Consider the following 19,501-nt stretch of genomic DNA (forward strand, 5'->3'; position numbering starts at 1 on the left):
CGGAGTCTTCCACTCATACTAAGCGACATACAAAATCTCAGATTCTCTTACGACTCTATTATGATTTTCAGGCCTCGGGGCTACCTTTCAGAACATTGGAAGCTTGTCTTTCTCCGGCCCGGCGTAGGAAGTAGTCCCGGCCTCCGGGAGGTCGATGGGTCCCTCCGCCGCGGGGGGGAAGAGGATGGCGACCTCGTCGATGCCGGAGTCGGAGAGGAACACCGCTACGAAAGCGTCAGGTGAGCTTCGGGGAGAGTCAGGTCGCCACACCGCACCCTGCTAGGAAGTGGGGCCACACTGCGGGGAGACCCGGCGGCGAGGTCCCGGGCCGGCGGGGCTGTCCGAACAGGGCCCCGGGGTCCCAGGCCCTTTAGTCGCTCTCGCACTTGCCTGAGCGGAAACCCGGCGCCGCCACAAGATGGCGTCGGGCCTGGAGCGCAGGCAGCGCCGGGGACAGCCCCTAGTCGCCAGGCCCCGGAACCGTCTCTGTCAGCCCCCTCCCCACGGGCTCCAGGGGAGGGGGGAGCAAGCCACTGACCCTGGGGGCCTGCGGGCGGTACCACCGACCCTCCACCCGGGGGGACTCGGGGGCCGGAGGGCTGAACCACTGAGGCCACACGGGGACTGTAGAGGGAACCACTCTGCGGGAATCGTGGAGGGGAGGAGAAAAGGGTCAAGATTCCCCGCCACTGACCACCCTCCCGAGGATGAGGGAAGGGCCGGATCCTGGGAGGCTAGGCTTCCTGGTCCTGTTTTTCCGAAGCAACCCGTCGCCGTACCCTAGAAAGCCCCGCCCCGTTGGCGACTCAGTGTTTGCATCTGCGAAATGGGCACATGGGCGCAGCTGAGTGGGCCGCGGGGACCCGGAATGAGGCCCACCGGTTCCAGCCCCGGTCACCTCCTCTCACAGAGTGAAGGCCCCGGACCTTGGGCCCCCCTGTCAGGCAGCCTCCCGAACCGATGGAGGAAAACGAAGTGGAGAGCAGTAGCGACGCGGCCCCTAGGCCTGGCCGGCCCGAGGAGCCCACGGAGAGCGGGTTGGGTGTGGGCACCTCGGAAGCCGTGTCGGCTGACAGCAGCGACGCCGCGGCCGCCCCGGGGCCAGCGGAGGCCGACGATTCCGGCGTGGGGCAGAGCTCGGACCGCGGCAGCAGCTCGCTGGTATGGACCGCGCTTGGGTGGAGGCAGCGACCGCAGGCAGCAGTGCTTGGCAGTCGGGGGAAGGAGCCAGCAGGCTTGTTTGTAGCTAATAATTGGTTTATGGTTTACTGCGACCCAGGCCCCATGCCAGGCCCCTAGCATGGGTTTTCTCATTTAAACCTCGTACCTTGTAAGGCACATACCACTCTTTCCACATCTTACAGAGAAGCAAACGGGCACAGAGTCAGGATTCAAATATAGGCTGTGGGCTGCGCTCTCCACTGTTGCCCAGGTTCACATCTTGGCTCTTCTGCTGATTCACTGGGAGATCTCGTGGAGCCTCAGTCTTCTGTCTGTAAAATGGAGCAGAAATACCTACTCCTGAGGGTGCTTCGTTGTGAGCTGCCACCAGATATTTTCTTGGAAACGCTTTATAAAATAGTCTCATGACTCTGCCACCTCCTAGCTCTGTGGTCTTAGATAAGCTCCCCAGGCTTTAGCTGTCAGTTTTCTCATGTGTAAAGTGAGAATAATAAATGTTTGCCTCAGAAAGGGTTTTTTTTTTTTTTTTTGAGGGTTAAATGAATATATGCAAAGCAATTAACACGGGGCTCAACACGTGATAAACACTCAGTAAATATCCACACCCTCACCATTGTCATTATTTGCCAGATAGTGATCATTTTCAGGACATCACATCATAGAGGTACACAACAACAGTCTCCACTTGGGGCTCCAGGGATTTCATTGGCTCAGCAGAGATGGGCTTGGCATGTGACCAGCTTGTGCTCGACCCTGGGGTTACAGCAAGAGACAAGAGAGATGTGGTTCTGGCCCTAATGGAATCTGACTTGGGAGCCATAATACTGCATAGTGAACCATCAAGTGATGAGGGGGACACAGGCAACTAAAATGCTGAGGATAGAGGGGTCCTAACTTGGCCTTGGGGGTCAGGGTCAGCTTCCCAGGAGAGGTATCAGCTGAGTGTCTGAGTAGGAATTAGCCATGGTGTGATGCTATGAAGCGTTTCAGGCAGAGGGAACAGCTCATTGACAGCATGGTGAAACCAGCCTCACCTGACTTGTGTGGGGACAAGAGACATGGGGCCTTATACCTGATCAGACCCAGGGACCCTGGGGCTTGTTTTGGAGGAGGCTCTGTGACTAGAGGGCTTCTCCCACTGGTCTTCTGTGTGTATGAGGGCGTTGGGTGGCTCTACTCACCATGTCCTTGGGCCCTTAAGGAGCCCCATCCCTGGCTCCTAAGCTTCCTCTCTCCCTGTTTCCTGACCCCCAGGAGGAGGTATCTGAGAGCAGCTCCACCACAGACCCCCTGCCCCATGGCTACCTCCCTGACTCTTCTTCTGTTTCCCGCGGGCCAGTGGCAGGGGTGACGGGCGGCCCCCCAGCCCTGGTGCACTCCAGTGCACTGCCAGACCCCGGCATGCTGGTGTCCGACTGCACGGCTTCTTCCTCGGACCTGGGCTCGGCCATTGACAAGATCATTGAGTCCACCATCGGGACCGACCTCATCCGGAGTGAGTCAGGCCATCGTGGGCAAGAGTTGCCCCTCCAGGGTTTCCCTACAGAACCAGCTGTGCGGACTCAGGCAGATAACTTTATCACTCTGAGGTTGTAACGTGGAAGCAGCAACCCCATCTCATAGTACTAAATGGCATGAGGATTGACCTGACTTTGGGGCTTTCCTGGTGGCTCAGATGGTAGAGAGTCCTGCAGTGCAGGAGACCCGGGTTTGATCCCTAGGTCAGGAAGATCACCTGGAGAAGGGCATGACTACCCACCCCAGTATTCTTGCCTGGAGGATCCCATGGACAGAGGAGCCTGGTGGGCTATAATCCATGGGGTCGCAAAGAGTCAGATATAACTGAGCGATAAAGCACAAAATACCTGACTTTGCCCTGGAGTCTGTTCTAAACACTCTGCCTGCAGCAGTCGGTCATTGATCCTCTTGGTAACCCTAAAAGGTACATGCCATTATTGTTCTCACAGCCTATGTGAGGAAGCCGAGGCACAGAGGATGTAAACGAGCATAGCCGCTGCATCAGCAAGTGTTGGGCCATGAGCTCAGTCTGACTCCAGAGCTGGTGCTCATGATTTGCCAGGCTATTTTCTACCATCAGTGATCTGTGTAAGGGTCGTAGCACTTGGAAAGGCCCTGAGGTGGTCTCGAAAGCCAGTCCTAAGAAAGTGGTGCAGCATCTGGGCCTTAACCTTAGAGAAGACTGCAGAGGAAAAGAGGGAGATCTTCCAGGTGTAGTGGTTAGAGGCAGACAGCTGTGGACTGGCTGCCGGGCCAGCATGTCACACGTCCCAGACCTCCCAACAGCCCTGCCCTGAACGGGAGGTGGGTCACGGAGCAGCCGATTTCACAGTCGCATGGGTGAATCGGAGTGAGTGTTGGCACTACGGTTGTCCTTATCACCTGGGCATTCGCTCCTCCTGTCTCTGCCTAGGCTGCATCACCGTGACCAGTGCGGAGGGCAGTGGGGCCGAGGCCACACGGTACCTGATCCTGCAGGGACCAGACGATGGTAAAAGCACAGCACCATGCCCAGGGAGCCCTGCCGTGGGTGGGGGTAGGACAGCCAGGCTCTGCCGCAGACTCACTGTGTGATCTTGGCAGGTTAATCCGCTGCCCCTGGCCTCTCGGTTTCCCCATGGTTACTATGGTGGGCGTGGGTTCTAGGACCCCTGGGCTTGCCTGGGAGGGGCAGCGGTAGCTCATGGCCAGTCTTCCCTCTCCACTTCCCTCTGATTCCCTCACCACCACCCCCACCCCCGCCAGGTGCCCCCATGGCATCACCGATGTCCAGTTCCACCCTGGCCCATAGCCTGGCAGCCATCGAGGCCCTGGCTGATGGCCCCACATCCACGTCCACGTGCCTGGAGCCACCGGAGGAAGCGCAGGGTGGGCCCAGCTCCCCGGCGCAGCCACCCCTGGGTTCTGGCACTGAGGAGCCGGACTTGCAGAGCCTGGAGGCCATGATGGAGGTGGTGGTGGTGCAGCAGTTCAAGTGCAAGATGTGCCAATACCGGAGCAGCACCAAGGCCACGCTGCTACGCCACATGCGGGAGCGGCACTTCCGCCCAGGTGCGTTGATAGCGGCTGGCCTGCCTGCCTGCACACATGGAGTGCCAAGAGTCAGACTTGACAAGCTTTTTGTACCCTGCTTCCCCACCCCCAGCAGTAGCACCTGGTAAGAAGGGGCGTCCGCGCAAGTGGGGCAGCTCAGCCCAGCCCCAGGAGGAAGAGGGCCCAGAGGAGGAAGACGACGATGACATCATAGATGCTGGTGCCATCGATGACCTGGAGGGTAGGCTCCCAGACCTGCTGCCCTCCCACATCTGCATATACTGAGCTCCCTCTGGCCCACATGAAGGGCCAGGAAAGCGGAATTGACACAGGCGCAGCCAGGAGTGCCTCCAGCATAAGATAAGAGGAGTTGGGGCTTTGGGACCAGGAGCTTCATGTGCAGTTATCCAGACCGTGCACCGAGAAACAGCACTGTGTCTAAGGGTCATGTCCCATTTGTCCAGCAGAAACAATGCAAGCCACATGTGCACTTTTTTAGTAGCTGTATTAAAAGTAAAAAGATGAATTTAAAGTCAGTCATATATTTTATTTACCTATTATGTCTAAAATCTAATTTCAGTATGCAATCACTATAAAAAATTTTTAACAAATTATTTTTACTTTTTTTCATTCTAATTTTTGGTAATCTGATGTGTATTTTATACTTAATTATGGCTTAGTTTATGCCTCAGTTTAGACTAGGTACATTTTGTACGCTCAAGAGTCACATACAGCGAGTAGCTCCTTTAATGGGTAGCGTAGTCATACTTTCTAGACTTGAATGACTAGACTCTTTTTTTCTAAACAATGACTATAAAGCGTATTGAGGAAGGGGCACTTTTTTTCTGATTCACATTAAGGTACATATGAGCTAATGGTAGGTGTTAAGAATGGTCCAGAGAAAGGACTGCAGGGCCTCAAAGATGAGTACTGACAGTCAGCTAGGGGAACATCAGGAGGGCTTCCTGGAGGCGGCATCACTGTTGGGTTTGGAAGGAGGAGCAGGCAGGGATGGGGAAGTGGGCCTCTTTCCAGGAAAGCTGGCAAGGGGTCAGGGCTGAAAGGTCAAGGCTGCAGCCCTCCTTCTCTTGCTTTCCCCACAGAAGACAGCGACTATAACCCTGCAGATGACGAGCCCCGGGGCCGGCAGCTGCGGCCCCAGCGCCCCACCCCCAGTACCCTGAGACCCCGCAGGAGACCTGGCCGGCCCCGGAAGCTGCCTCGCCTGGAGACCTTGGATCTCCCAGATGGTGAGAATGGGGCCTTAGGGGTACGGGTGGGGCCCAGGGGTGGCCTCGTTCTCTGCTTGCTTCCATGGAGCCTGGGGATGGGGCATGCTGTGCAAAACAGCAAGTCTCAGACCCACCGGGATGACCTGCTGGCCTCTGGGTAACGGGGAAAGCCCTCCCCTGCCGAGCTCGAGGGTTAAGATACACCAGCTGTCTGATAAGGCTTTTCGGTGGGAAGCTGTCACGGCATGGAAGTTGGAATATTTACAACTGAGCTAATTATTATCAAAACAAGAATAAGTCTGAGGTCTGAGACAATGTCAGAGGAGCACGGACTTGGAGCGTGACAGGCTTGGGACAGGGGAGGCTCCCATGGACAGAATGCCAGCTCTGCCTCCTACCAGCTATGTGACCTGGAGTGGGTCGGTTTGCCTCTTGAATTGCTCCTTCCCTTATTGTGAATGAGGTGATGGTACCTGCCTCTTAGGATTGTTTTAAAGCTTAAATAGACATGCCAGAAATACAAGGTACTGGTTTTTGTACATGCAGTTGTGTGTGTGGAGGAGTGGTTATATTTTTTTTTAGTGTTCTTTTTCTTCTCTTCATTTTTGGCTACACCTCATGGCATGTGAGACCTTAGTTCCCCAACCAAGGATCAAACCCACACCCCTGGCATTGGAAGCACCGTGTCTTAACCCGTGGACTGCCAGGGAAGTCCCTAGTCTTCTTTGTAAAGTAACTTTTTACTGAGGTTTATGTTCAGGAAAGCACATGTATGCTAACTGCACAGCTCAGTGCATTTTTAAAAAATTTTCTGTATGTGTTTATTTTTGGCTGTGCTGAGTCTTCGTTGCTTCGAGGGCTTTTCTCCAGTTGCGATGCACAGCCTTCTTATTGCCGGGGCTTCTCTTATTGCGGAGCATAGGCTCTAAGGGCTTCAGTACTTGCCGCATGCAGGCTCAGTCATCGTGGCTCCCGGGCTCTAAAGCATAGGCTTAGTAGTTGTGGTGCAGGGTTTAGTTGTTCCACAGCATGTGGGATCTCCCGAGATCGGGGATCGAGCCTGTGTGCCTTGCATTGGCTGCCAGATTCTTTACCCAGGTCAGTGAATTTCCACAAGTGAATACACCTGAATATCCTGTTAGAAACAAGATGTTACCAGCATTTCCCATAAAATATTTTGGATTTTTTTAACATGTTTTGAATTTTTAAAACATTACAGTGAAATACTGTTAAGTGTTTTTGAATAGGCAATGTATTCTGATGTTTTGATGACAGAGGCTTTGCAGCTGTGCCGTGATGTCTCCTCCCTCCCTCCCATCTGCTCTTCAGCCTCCCAGGCTCCCCCGGGAAAACCAGTGATTAAGCGTTGCTGTTGCTCCCCAGATCTTAGAATGTCCCTGTGAGGTCACAAGAGCAACAGTTAGCTCCCTTTGACAGATAGGGGAAAAGGAGACTCAGAGAGGGGTGGGGCTTTGCCTGAGGACACACAGCAGATTGGTGACCAAGTTCAGCCTGCAGGCAGGTCTTCTGGCTGGAAGGTCCTGGCTCTCCCAGTGCTGCTCCAGACCGTCCCGTTTAAGGCGTGCAGCTGACAGCTGCAGGAGGGGATGCTGTCTGATCATGGCTGCCTGCATCTGTCCCGCAGCCTGCTGTGCCCATCAGTGGTCTGTGACCGTGTGTGTGGGGGTGTATCTTGACTGGCCTCTGACACACCTGTCCACGTCTGTCCTGGTGTGTCCGTGGCAGGTGTGGAAGGAGAGCCTTTAGTGAGTTCACAAAGTGGACAGAGCCCTCTGGAGCCACAAGACCCCGAGGCACCCAGCTCCTCAGGGCGGGGATGCCTGGGGGCCCTGGGCAAGGCCAACCGGGCCCCCGTGGAACCCAGTGTGAGCCAGTCAGATGCGAGGAACGCAGCGGCGTCCTACCAGGATGAGGCTGACGCCCTGCCCCGCCGCCGTGGTCGGCCCTCCAGGCGCTTCCTTGGCAAGAAATACCGCAAGTACGGGCGCCAAGATGATGGCTGAGGGTGGGGGGGTGGCAGTCCGGCCCTTCCAGACCTCTTCCAACATCCTCCTATCAGGTACTATTACAAGTCACCCAAACCGCTCCTGCGGCCTTTCCTGTGCCGCATCTGCGGCTCCCGCTTCCTGTCCCACGAGGATCTGCGCTTCCACGTCAACTCCCACGAGGCCGGCAACCCCCAGCTCTTCAGGTGCCTGCAGTGCAGCTACCGCTCCCGTCGGTGGTCCTCACTCAAGGTGTGGCGGGGGGACCGGGGCAGGAAGGGACGCTGCCTGGGAGAAGGCCCCGAAGGGGAGTGGTGGTGACGGGCCCCTTCCTGCCCCGTCTGCAGGCCGAGGGTGTCCTTTTGCAGGCTGCACACTACAGAGTCACATCATGTCTTAGACTTGCCTAACCACCAGCACACCTGGCAGGTGGCCGGAAAACTGCTTTAATCTCCTTCACTGTGTTAGTCTCCAGCAGGTCCTTTTCATCATCTGCCCAGAGGTGCCTGTGGGCCTGCAGCAGCCCGAGCCTGCCTTGTACCTTGTAGATGCTCTGATGTCATCCTCATGTAGCCCAATGAGGTCTTAAGTGTCAAGAGTCCCATTTTTTTATTATTATTATTTTTATTTTTGGCCGCGCCGGGTCTTCATTGCTTTGTGTAGGCTTTCTCTAGTTGTGGTGAGCGGGGTCTACTCTTCATTGCGGGGCCCAGGCTCTAGGCATCAGGCTTCATAGGTACAGCACACAGGCTTAGTTGCTCTACAGCATGTGGAACCTTCCTGGGCCAGTCACTGAACGTGTGTGCCCTGCGTTGGCAGGCAGATTCTTATTCCACTGCGCCACCAGGAGAGTCGAAAGGTCCCATTTTACTACCCAGGGAGCTACAGCTTGGCTTGGCCAGAGTGAGGTGGAACGGGCTGTCGTGGGGGCTGGGGATACCTTGAGCTCTGATGGTCCGAGTTTTGCACTTTCTGCACACACGGTGCTTCCTCCCTCAGACTGGGCCTAGAGGTTATTCTCTGGACCTCGGCAGGAAGGGTGGGGAGCAGGGGTTGTTGCGAGGTGCACTGGGGAGGGACAACTCTAAGGCTGTGGGCACAGGGCAGGTGGGCAGGAAGGGAGGTTATGCTCCAGCCCTCTCCTTCTGCCTGTCTCCCAGGAGCACATGTTCAACCACGTGGGCAGTAAGCCCTACAAGTGTGACAGATGCAGCTACACCAGCGTCTACCGGAAGGACGTCATCCGGCACGCGGCTGTGCACAGCCGGGATCGGTCAGTAGGGCTGCGGAGGCAGAGGCCCAGGCTGACTCCAGTTCCCACGTACTGAGCCCCTGCTCTGGGTCAGCCCCTTCGCAGCCCATGACAGACCTGGAACGGCAGGACAAGTCGTCCCAGATCACTCGGCTCAGAGCAGGGCAGTGGGGGCGCCTAGAGGTCTCTTACTCGGTCTCTTTACAAAGCTTCAAGCTTTGTAAATTGGGGACTAGCATTGTCGAGGTGGTTAAAGGAAATCGTGTACCTAAAGGGGCTCAGAAAAGGATCTAAAGCCAGTTCTCTGTTATACCTTTTTCTTTCTTTCTCTTTGGCATGACTTGCAGGTTCTTAGTTCTCTGACCAGGGACTGAACCCAGGCCCTAGCAGTGGAAATATCAAGCCCTAACCATTGGACTGTCAGGGGATTCCCTCTTATAGGTTTTTCTTTAAAAATATAAATAAAAAGGAAGGAGGAGTCCTTTGTCCACATGAGACTAGGGATACCAGGTCGAACAAGCACTTGGTTCAGCAGCTCTCTACTGCTGCATAATTTCTCAGAGTTTTTAAAACACAAATGTGTTTTGTGACAGAGAATGGCTTGTTCCTAAAGCTAAGTTGCAGAACTTACTTACCACACACCTCTTCACATTTTCTCCAGCGAGCTCCAGTGGGGGAATGCCCTTCTCACAGAAGGGGGCTAGGATCAGGGCTGAGACTGGGTCTGGTCAATGGGAGAGGGTCTGGGGTGGGCTTGGGCACGTGATGGTCTGACTCCTGCGTCTTTCTCCCCTAGGAAAAAGAGGCCAGACCCGGTGAGTCGGGGGCTCAGGCCTGGGAAGGGCACCTGCTTGCGGGCTGCCCGTGGGGTGGAGGGGTGGGGGCGGGAGGCTCAGGCACCGGCTCACCCTCCCTGCTTGCCTTCTATGTCCACCTGGCCCCTTCTGCCCCTTCCCAGACCCCAAAGCTGAGCTCCTTCCCCTGCCCCGTGTGTGGCCGTGTCTATCCCATGCAAAAGAGACTCACTCAGCACATGAAGACACACAGCACGGAGAAGCCCCACATGTGCGACAAGGTGGGTGGGGCTGAGTGCAGGGCTGGGGGGTGAGGGGGCCTGCTGGGGTGCGGCTCCCTCATCTAACCCACCCCACCCCCTGCAGTGTGGAAAGTCCTTTAAGAAGCGCTACACCTTCAAAATGCACCTGCTCACGCACATCCAGGCTGTCGCCAACCGCAGGTACACCCCTGAAGAGCCCCTGGGGCTGCAGCGCCCCGCCGTGCCCCACTGCTGAGCTCTCTCTGCTCCAACCACCTCCAGGTTCAAGTGCGAGTTCTGCGAGTTTGTTTGCGAGGACAAGAAGGCGCTGCTCAACCACCAGCTGTCCCACGTCAGCGACAAGCCCTTCAAGTGTAGCTTTTGCCCCTACCGCACCTTCCGAGAGGACTTCCTGCTATCCCACGTGGCCGTCAAGCATACAGGTCCAGCCGGCCCCACCCCTCAACACAGCAGGGCTCCATAGTGGGGGCTCGGCTCTGTCTTGTTAGCCATCTCCCCACCCCCAAGCCTTGGCAGCCCCAGCTCTTCAGTGGAAGGGAATTGCCACCCCACCCCACCAGGGACTGTCGCTCACCTGAGCTCAGATGAGCTCAGCCAGCTCTTCTCTGTATGACCCGGGGTCAGTCTTTGCCCTCTCTGAGCCTTTCTTAGCTGTGAAAGGAGAGAATCAGATGTGCCAACCCTGTGGTGGTCATAAAACCATTTGTTCCCTGAGCCCTGTCCATTCTGGGCACTGGGACTCGAGACGGGTCTTACATAGGCCCTGCCCTCACCAGAGGAAGCCATAGAAGACGGATGGCAGAAGTTGCCTCTTTCTGGTGCCTGGCCCTCTGGCAGGCACACGAGGGAAGGCTAGAGAAAGGGAGCCAGGGCTGCCCTTAGCTGGATTTCCAGCTCCCTGTGGGGAAGCAAGTCGGGAGAGAGGTGTGTGGTCACGTGACCTTGAACTGGGTGCTCGGAGGAAGGCCGTGAGTGCAGAGGGAGACCTGGCCGGTCTCTGTCCTGCCCACCAGCAAGCTTTCCCTGCGCTTGGGAGCGCGGTGCTGGGAGTCAGTCAGCTGGAGAGGTCCTTGGGGTCGCAGAAGGGTTCCCCGAGGGGGCAGGCGATTCCAAGGCCGCCTCCTGGTGTGCCTGCAGGGGCCAAGCCCTTTGCCTGTGAGTACTGCCACTTCAGCACGCGGCACAAGAAGAACCTGCGGCTGCATGTGCGGTGCCGGCACGCCAGCAGCTTCGAGGAGTGGGGGCGGCGCCACCCTGAGGAGCCCCCCTCCCGCCGCCGCCCCTTCTTCTCCCTGCAGCAGATCGAGGAGCTGAAGCAGCAGCACAGCACGGCCCCTGGGCCCCCCGCCAGCTCCCCAGGACCTCCTGAGGTAAGCACAGGCAGCGGGTAGAAGGGGTGGGGGACATGGGCTGCGAGGCCATGTGACGCCACCTCCCCCAGCCCCAGGATCCTTGTCGGCATGTCGGGTACAACAAAATGAGCCCTGCCTCCCTGGACGGGGGTGAAAGTAGGCAGAGGGCACAGAGATGCATGCTGTCCCTAAGCTCCGAGGAGGGGTGGGCTTTCCAGTGCTAGTAATAGAGAACGAAGTGTCAGGAGCCAGGTCGTGGTAATAGTTTATTATTCTCTCACACAAAAGGAGTCCAAAGGGGAGCAGCCCAGGGCTGATGCGGCAGCTCCCTGGTCAGTTGTCAAGGACCAAACTCTCTCAATATATCTTCCTACGCATATGATTCCCATTTTTGTGGTTGCCTCATGGTCCAGTATAGCTGCAGGAGCTCCAGCCTTTCTCACCATCCCAGATAAGAAGCAGGAGGAAGGGATGGGGGAAGAGGAAAAAGGATGTGTGCCATCTATCCATCTTATCTTCCTCATGAACTTTACCAGAAGCTCCTGCTTAGCCACATGGCCAGACTTTATCCAGCTTCAAACAGGCTGAGAAATACAGTCTCGTGGCTAAGTATGTTGCCTGCCCCCTCCTAGCCGCTAAGGATGGACCACCACAATGTGCTGGCAGAGCATAGAGGGGCTCTGGAGTCAGCCAGCCTTGTGTTCAAGCCCCAGTTCTCCTCCTTACTAGCCGGGGATCCTTGACCTTAGTCAGCTCATTGTAACGTGGAGCTGGTAAATATCTTGAAGAGAGTAAAGATCAAACAAGCCAATAGATGTGAAGTGTCTTACACTTCAAGACACAGGAGGTGTCTTGAATCTGAGGTGCCCCCTGTCACCCTTGGCCATATTCTCACCCCACAGATCCCCTCAGAGGCTGCACCTTCCCAGTCCCCTGAGACCCCCCCACTGCTCTGTTCTGACACCCTGGGTGGCGCCACCATCATTTATCAGCCAGGTGAGTTCTGCGGGAGAGTGGGAGCAGGGACAGGGCTCGTGCTGGTCGGGGCCAGAAACTGGTGGGGAGGGGGCTTGGGTGCCAGTTTTCCAGCCCTTTCTAAGGCTCAGGTTCCACCCGACCCAGGGACTGCGGAGTCTACAGCCGTGGCCACGCAGACAGCCTTGGACCTGCTGCTGAACATGAGCACTCAGCGGGAGCTGGGTGGCACAGCCCTGCAGGTGAGCTTCTTCCCGGCCTGGCTGCACCCTGGGTGTCAGCTCTGCGCTGGACACAGGGAGCGGAGGCACGTGGTGAAGCAGACATGCCCTGCCCTCAGGGAATTCGCAGGTAGTGGGAGATGGATCCACTGGACCCCAGTGGGCGGATGCACGGGAGGGGGGCTGCTATGCCAGGGAGGCCCCAGGAGACCAGGGAGGGCAGACAGTCTCCCGCTCCATACCCTGGAGTCACCAGTGACACTCAGCGCACTGAGCAGTAAGCACCACACTGTGCTCGGGGCTCTGAACTGGCTTCCCCGCTAGCCCAGCGCCCTCACTCCGTGCCACCTCCCACAGGACAAAGGCTCCTACAGCTTTCTCCAGCTCTGACCTCTCACGGGGTTCACGCACCTTAAACCCAGCACGTCCTCCCCCAAGTTCATCATCTTTACTTCTCCTCGCTGCGCCCAGCTGCCTCCCTGGACCTCTCCATACTTCTCTAAGGCAGGGAAAGGTCTGTCAGCACCTCCTGTCTCTTAGCCTCTTGGAAAGATGGAAACCGTGTGTTTGAGATGATAAATTCCAAGAACTTGGAACAGTAACATGCTGCCAGGGGGACAGAGCTCCATGGAAGAGGGAGCCTGTTTTGAACCTGGAAATCTTCATAGGGTTTAGTTTGCATCATTTGGGGGTAGGGAGAAGTTTTAGATTTTTAGATAGTTCAGTGTATCAAGCTTTTATAATTTTTGCTTGTGGTATCATCCTTAGAAAAGCCTCTTCACCTCAAGATCATATAAACATGCATTGGTATTTTCTTAGCGTCTCATTTTTTACACTTAAATCTTTACTCCACCGGGAATTTATTTTTGGTGTATGCATAAAGGTAGGGGACTAACTTTATTTTTTTCCCAAAAGTTGTCCAGTGCAGTAGATAGAGTCCTCTGATTTCCCTGGTCATTTGAAACATGCCTTCATCGTGCAGGAGGGTCCCTGTTTCTAGACAAGGCCTTTTCTGTTGGTCTGTTTGTCATTCTCATGCCAGTATCATGCATTTTGCTTTGTTTCTCTGATTACAAAAACATATGCTTGTTTTTGTAAACCCAAAATGAGTGTTAAGAAATGTTCTCTTTAGAGGGTGAAAATCTTTAAGTTTCCTCCCCTCCCCTTCATTTCCACTGTTAACAGGTTAATAAGCATTTCTGCAGAGTTGTGTCCAGGTGCTCAGTAACACAGAGACCTTTTGATCTCTAAAAAGTGGGGTCATGGCATCTGCGCTTATGGACAGGCTAGCTCTTCTTCCCTCTGCAGCCTGGCCGCACGTGTCCACTCCTTCCTGGCGTCTCCGCCTCATCCTGTCATGGGGGTGTTCGGAAGCGCATCTTGTCAGTCCTTCATGTGTGCATGGTTTCCAGTCTTTCAGGAGCTCAAGGCAGTGCTTCCATGACCATGTATTTCCAGGTGTTCATAAACATGTATTTTAGTGGTGGGGTTAAAAGAAGCCTCTTAGAAACACAATCAGTGTGTTCCACCCCAAGCGTGACTCCTTCTAAAGGGAGGACTTCCCTGGTGGTCTGGTGGCTTACACTCCTTGCTTCGAGGGCACAGGGGCCAGGTTTGATCCCTGGTCAGGGAACTGGATCCCACATGCGGCAACTAAGACCTGCTTCAGCCAAATAAATAAAAACTTTAAAAATGAAAACACATGTCATTACATGACTGCTACTAGAGTGTGCTTCCCCACTGCCTCGCCAGTGCTGCACGCCAGTCTTTACCAGGCTCTTCATGTCACAGACACGTATGTCAAGACCTTTCTTGATAACTTTGTGATCACAAGAGAGATTGAGTTTCTGTATGTTCATAGACCACTTTATTTCTTCTCTCACTTACCTGCTTGTAAATTATTAGTCGTCTTATCACTTTGCAAGGGCTCTTTGTATGTACGGGAACTCCACCTTTTATCTCTAATATGCATTGTTAAATGCCATCCCCCCACCCCAAGTGTCTTTGTTTTCTGGTCTCATTTTCTGATTCATGTTGCTGTAAGTTTTAACATCTTCCGTCATGATTAGGAAAGTCTTCTCACCCCAAGGATTATAGAAATACCCATATTTTCTTCTAATCGATCTTGAGTTTTATTTCTTATGTTTCAATCTTTAATCCATTTGAAGCAGACTTTGGAGTAAGATGTGAGGTAGAGCTCTGATGTTTGTGTTTTCTTACTGGTTTGTCACTTGTTCTTCTACCTCAGGATTTCTTAACCATGGCACTTGGGGCTAGATAATTCCATGTTGGATAAAGCATCGGCCTGCAATGCAGGAGACCCGGGTTCAATCCCTGGGTTGGGAAGATCCCCTGGAGAAGGAAATGGCAACCCATTCCAGTATTCTTGCCTGGAGAATCCCATGGACAGAGGAGCCTGGCAGGCTACGGTCCACTGGGTGGCAAAGAGTCGGACACGACTGAGTGACTTCACTTTCTTTGGCTTCTACCAGCCAGGGCCCAGTATCCACCCCCCACCCAATTGTGACAATCAAAACTGTCTCAAGACATACCCAATGCCCCTACGGGGCAGTAACACTTTATCCTGTCCTTGTTAAGTCTCTCCAGTGTCCCTAGGGGGCAGTAATGCTCTATCCTGTCCTTGTTAAGTCTCTCTCCAGTGCCCCCAGGCGGCAGTAAGGCTCTATGCCATCCTTGTTAAGAGTCTGTCCAGTTGCCAGGAACATACATCTGGGCTTGTGTCCATGAGTGGTGGAAGCACTGGATCCGGCTGGAGCGTGGGCAAATTTTGAGTCCCAGAGATATAAAAGGACCTCGAATGCCAGCTCTTGCCACCAACCCCACCTGTCATGCCATTGCAGGTGGCCGTGGTGAAGTCAGAGGACATGGAAGCGGGGTTAGCGTCCTCTGGGGGGCAGCCCTCCCCAGCAGGCGCCACTCCCCAGGTGGTCACCCTCCACATGGCAGACCCAGGAGGCAGTGTGGCCGCCGAGAGCCAGCTCGCACCCCCTGACCTGCAGCAGATCACCCTGGCGCCTGGGCCGTTCGGTGGGGCTGGCTATAGCGTCATTACAGCCCCCACCGTGGAGGAGGGCACTTCGACTCCCGGCACGCCTTACAGGTGAGCCCTGCGGCCGTTAATAGGTGTGGTGAGGGGAGCACCCCGCCCACCCACTCCTAGTTCTTAGGAGGTAAAACTAATGCATGTAAAACGACTGGGCTGTAGGGGTATGGTGTCCCTCACGGGTTAAGGGCCACTTAAGAAATTCCAGGCACTTGACAATCGTGGACTCGGGTAACCACTCCTGTGGCGTACGTGTTTCCCTCACTTTACACGTGAGGAGGGAGTGCAGTAGCGCCCCGAAGGTCAGACGTGCTGTGGATCTGAGCCTGGCCTGTGGGCCACGTGCTCCTGGTTCTGGATCCCTGAGGTCTGGCCAGTTCTGACCTTCGTCACACACTCGGGCTCCTCCGCGACATCAGAGACCCCACCGCTGCACTTGGGTTCTTCTAGGCTGAGCCAGTCTAGGGTAGAAATGTTCGTTTTCCATGTTCACTGAACCCCTGGGCCATCGGAGGAAGCCTTGAATTCCAGTAGGGGATGGGAGTCAGGAGCCCTGCCTCCCCCACTCACCCTCTTCTCCTGCCCCGCTTAGTCAGACTTGGGCTTGATTCCTGGAGCCCTTCATCTCATCACTCCATGCCCATGAGGGGGTGGGGATAACCACTGCTAAGCTGGACGGTGCACTGGACACTTGGTCCTTGCTTGTGAAGAAGGCAGCGGAGGTCCAGCTGGTAAAGGGAGGAGCCCAGGGCCAGTCTGTGGTGGCCGTGGTCTCCCGTGGCCGGCTAGTCTCCCCTGGAGCTCTGCTTCCCACTCCTGGCATCTGTGCCCACAGCGAGGAGCCCCCGGGGGAGGCAGCCCAGACCGTGGTCGTGGGTGACACCCTGAAAGAAGCTGGCACGCACTTCATCATGGCAGCCGACGGGACCCAGCTGCACCACATCCAGGTGAGGCTGGAAGGGGGCCCGCTCCGGCCTCGCCCATCTACCCGCCCCCTGCTTCCGGTCCCTCCCCAGCTCCGCCCCTCCGCACCGCCCTTTTCCCTTACGTCCCGCCCCCTCTCCACAGCTGACTGCAGACGGCTCCATCTCCTTCCCAAGTACGGAAGCCTTGGCCTCCGGCGCCAAGTGGCCCCTCCTGCAGTATGGGGGGCTGCCCAGAGATGGTCCTGAGCCCCCGGCTCCAGCCAGGACCCACCAGCCAAGGGACCCTCAGGGCTCTGCCTCTCCACCTCCTGCAGCCAGCAAACCCCTGGGCCTGGTAGTGCCCCCCTCGCCGCCATCTGCAGCTACTGCCTCATCAAAGAAGTTTTCTTGCAAGATCTGTGCCGAGGCCTTCACCGGCCGAGCAGAGATGGAGAGTCACAAACGGGCCCACGCCGGGCCGGGAGCCTTCAAGTGCCCTGACTGCCCCTTCAGCGCTCGCCAGTGGCCTGAGGTCCGGGTAGGTGCCCTGTTCCTCTGCTGGACCCTGTCTGTGTAACAAAGCTTGACTGAGCACCCTCCAGGCCGGATCGTCCGCTCCCCACTGGGCTCAGAGGTGACTCAGCAAGGCCCCAGCTCTCAGGGGGCTCAGTCTGGTAGGGAGACACACCAGGCGAGGACTGACACCAGACAGTGTCCCCAGAGTGAACGCAGCACGCACACACAGGAAATGAGTCACGTGGACTTGGGGTGCTGGGGGGACTTCCTGGAGGTGATGGCTGAGCTGGGTTGGCAGGAGCAAAGGGGTGGTACCATGAGGCAGCTGGGGAGACACGAGGGAGGTTCCTGGGACTCCATCCCGAGAAGGACCAGTTCTCAGATCTGCCTGTGTGCTGAATCCTCACACAGCTCTGTGTGGGGGGGCGGGCAGAGCCCCGAGTGTCAGGGCTGGGGGTGACCTTTAGAGGCCCCTCTTTGAGCCAGTACATTTCACAGGGGTGACCTGAGGGTGAGCAGGGACTGGGCTGAGTGGCCTCATGATGGAGCCAGCGGGGTGGCACCAGACCGTGAGCACAGGTCTGGTGCGTCAGGAGCCGTCTGTGCTGAGCGGCGCCGCTGCGCCCGCCCGCAGGCCCACATGGCGCAGCACTCGAGCCTGCGGCCCCACCAGTGCAGCCAGTGCAGCTTCGCCTCCAAGAACAAGAAGGACCTGCGGCGGCACATGCTGACCCACACCAACGAGAAGCCCTTCGAGTGCCAGCTCTGTGGGCAGCGGTGAGGCTGGGCGAAGCCTGTGGGGCTGCCGGGCCTGCGGAGGGTGGGGGGGGCACCCCTGAGCCTGCATCCTCCCTCCTCAGCTTCAACCGCAACGGGCACCTCAAGTTCCACATCCAGCGGCTCCACAGCCCTGACGGGAGGAAGACGGCAGCTCCCACTGCACGGGCCCTAGCCCGGCCGCCTACCCAGACCATCATCCTCAACAGTGATGACGAAACGCTGGCCACACTGCACAGTGAGCAGGACCCCAGGGTGGACCTGGGACTGGAGCCACTGCCCCAGCACACACCCTTGGGCTGGGGTGGAGCCGGGCCATGTCAGGTTTCCCTGGAACCCCTGAGCGAATGTCCCCCCTCTTTTCTGCCCAGCTGCCTTCCAGTCCAGTCACGGAGTCCTGGGTCCGGAGCGGCTCCAACAGGCACTGGGCCAGGAACACATCTTCGTGGCCCAGGAACAGACAGTGAGCAATCCGGTGAGAGCCTGAGTTTGGGGGCCCTGCTGGCGGATTGGGGACAGGGGTGGGGGCACCCAGAAATCTGAAGCTAGAGCTGGCCTGGCCATGACAGGAGGAAGCCACCTACATCCAAGAGATCACCACGGCAGACGGCCAGATGGTCCAGCACCTGGTGGCGTCTGACAGCCAGGTGAGCTGCCGCTGCTGACCACCCGGGCCGGGGCACCCATCCTCCCCCCAGGAGGAGGGGGGACAATACTTTGCAAACGACCCCTCTGGGGGTCCATCCTTGCAGTTGCCATTGCTGATTGGGTGGGTGTCCCCAGCCACCCTGCTCTGCCTTCCTTGTGGAGCTCCCGGGGGGCGGGCTGTCAGCATCTGCCTCTTCTCCCTTCTCAGGTACAGTACATCATTTCCCCAGACGGAGTACAGCAGCTCCTTCCCCAGGAATATGTGGTGGTGCCCGAGGGCCATCACATCCAGGTAGGCCAGGCCTGGGGCAAGGCCAGGGGAGTGGGGTGGAAAGGCGCCGACACCTTCCAGGATCACTATGTGGGCTTCCTCTCTCCAGGTACAGGAGGGCCAGATCACACACATCCAGTATGAGCAAGGGGCCCCCTTCCTTCAGGAGTCCCAGGTAGAGCCCCTGGGGACCCAGGGGAGCAGAGGCCCGGGCAGGGGGCCTGTAAGGCTGTGTCTCACTGGCTTCTGTCCTCCAGATCCAATACGTGCCTGTGTCCCCAGGCCAGCAGTTGGTCACCCAGGCCCAGCTTGAGGCTGCGGCACACTCAGCTGTTACAGGTATGGGGCTAGACCCTGAGGGCCTCGGGGGCCTGGGAGCCAGGCCTCGTTCCTGGGCCTCAGGTCACCATCCTCTCCCCGCCCCTGCAGCGGTGGCCGACGCTGCCATGGCCCAAGCCCAGGGTCTCTTTGGCACAGAGGAGGCGGTGCCTGAACACATCCAACAGCTGCAGCACCAGGGCATCGAATACGACGTCATCACCCTGAGCGATGACTGAGCGAGCCCCAGGAGCCCAGCGCAGACCGTGAATGTTCATGGGCCCCGCCCTGCTGGGGGTGGAGGCCCACGGGGACTCCCTCCCTGCTCCACCAGGGATCTCCAGATACTGAGCAGCCAGCATCCTGTCACTCCTGGGGAGCCAGACCTGTGCTGCTGGGGTTGGGGACAGCCATGGGCACCAGCCAGGACATGCTGGGGGCCCCAGCCTGCAGGCAGGCTTCGGGAGAGAAGTTTATTTTTGTTGGTATGTACCCACTGGTCCCTCAGGCTCAATAAAGGGACAGAGTCTAGCCTGGCCGCTCCCTTTGTCCATGTGCTGCTACAGCTGGAACCAGGCGAGGCCTCAGGAAGCAGGAAGAGGAGCCTGTTAGAGCCCACGAGGGTGGGACTGAGGTGGGAGCTGCCCGGCCAGAGGTGCACCCTGCCTTGCCTC

At 56.9% G+C, this 19,501-nt stretch overlaps 1 protein-coding gene across 3 annotated transcripts; it reads left to right on the top strand.

Annotated features, from left to right (window-relative positions):
- Window positions 1-104: 104 nt before the first annotated feature.
- On the top strand, window positions 105-19,358 carry ZNF335 (zinc finger protein 335). Of its 3 annotated transcripts, none has more exons than XM_025263351.3 (28): window positions 105-239; window positions 911-1,161; window positions 2,437-2,677; window positions 3,614-3,691; window positions 3,946-4,251; window positions 4,346-4,474; window positions 5,337-5,483; window positions 7,212-7,464; window positions 7,546-7,723; window positions 8,632-8,744; window positions 9,520-9,538; window positions 9,682-9,798; window positions 9,884-9,960; window positions 10,042-10,202; window positions 10,918-11,150; window positions 12,035-12,128; window positions 12,255-12,349; window positions 15,190-15,449; window positions 16,228-16,339; window positions 16,461-16,835; window positions 17,448-17,590; window positions 17,674-17,828; window positions 17,962-18,065; window positions 18,160-18,237; window positions 18,447-18,530; window positions 18,619-18,684; window positions 18,767-18,848; window positions 18,939-19,358. In XM_025263351.3, exons 2-28 carry the CDS (start codon window positions 961-963, stop codon window positions 19,064-19,066), a joined length of 4,029 nt encoding a protein of 1,342 aa, XP_025119136.2. In that variant the 5' UTR covers window positions 105-239; window positions 911-960; the 3' UTR covers window positions 19,067-19,358. The 3 variants fall into 3 exon arrangements, with proteins under 3 accessions (XP_025119136.2, XP_025119137.2, XP_025119138.2); XM_025263352.3 differs by having other exon boundaries at window positions 4,349-4,474; XM_025263353.3 differs by lacking the exon at window positions 105-239 and having other exon boundaries at window positions 1,023-1,161; window positions 2,522-2,677.
- The last annotated feature ends 143 nt before the right edge of the window (window positions 19,359-19,501 follow it).

The sequence above is a fragment of the Bubalus bubalis genome, chromosome 14 (assembly GCF_019923935.1).
Source record: "Bubalus bubalis isolate 160015118507 breed Murrah chromosome 14, NDDB_SH_1, whole genome shotgun sequence".
NCBI classification, from domain to species: domain Eukaryota; kingdom Metazoa; phylum Chordata; class Mammalia; order Artiodactyla; family Bovidae; genus Bubalus; species Bubalus bubalis.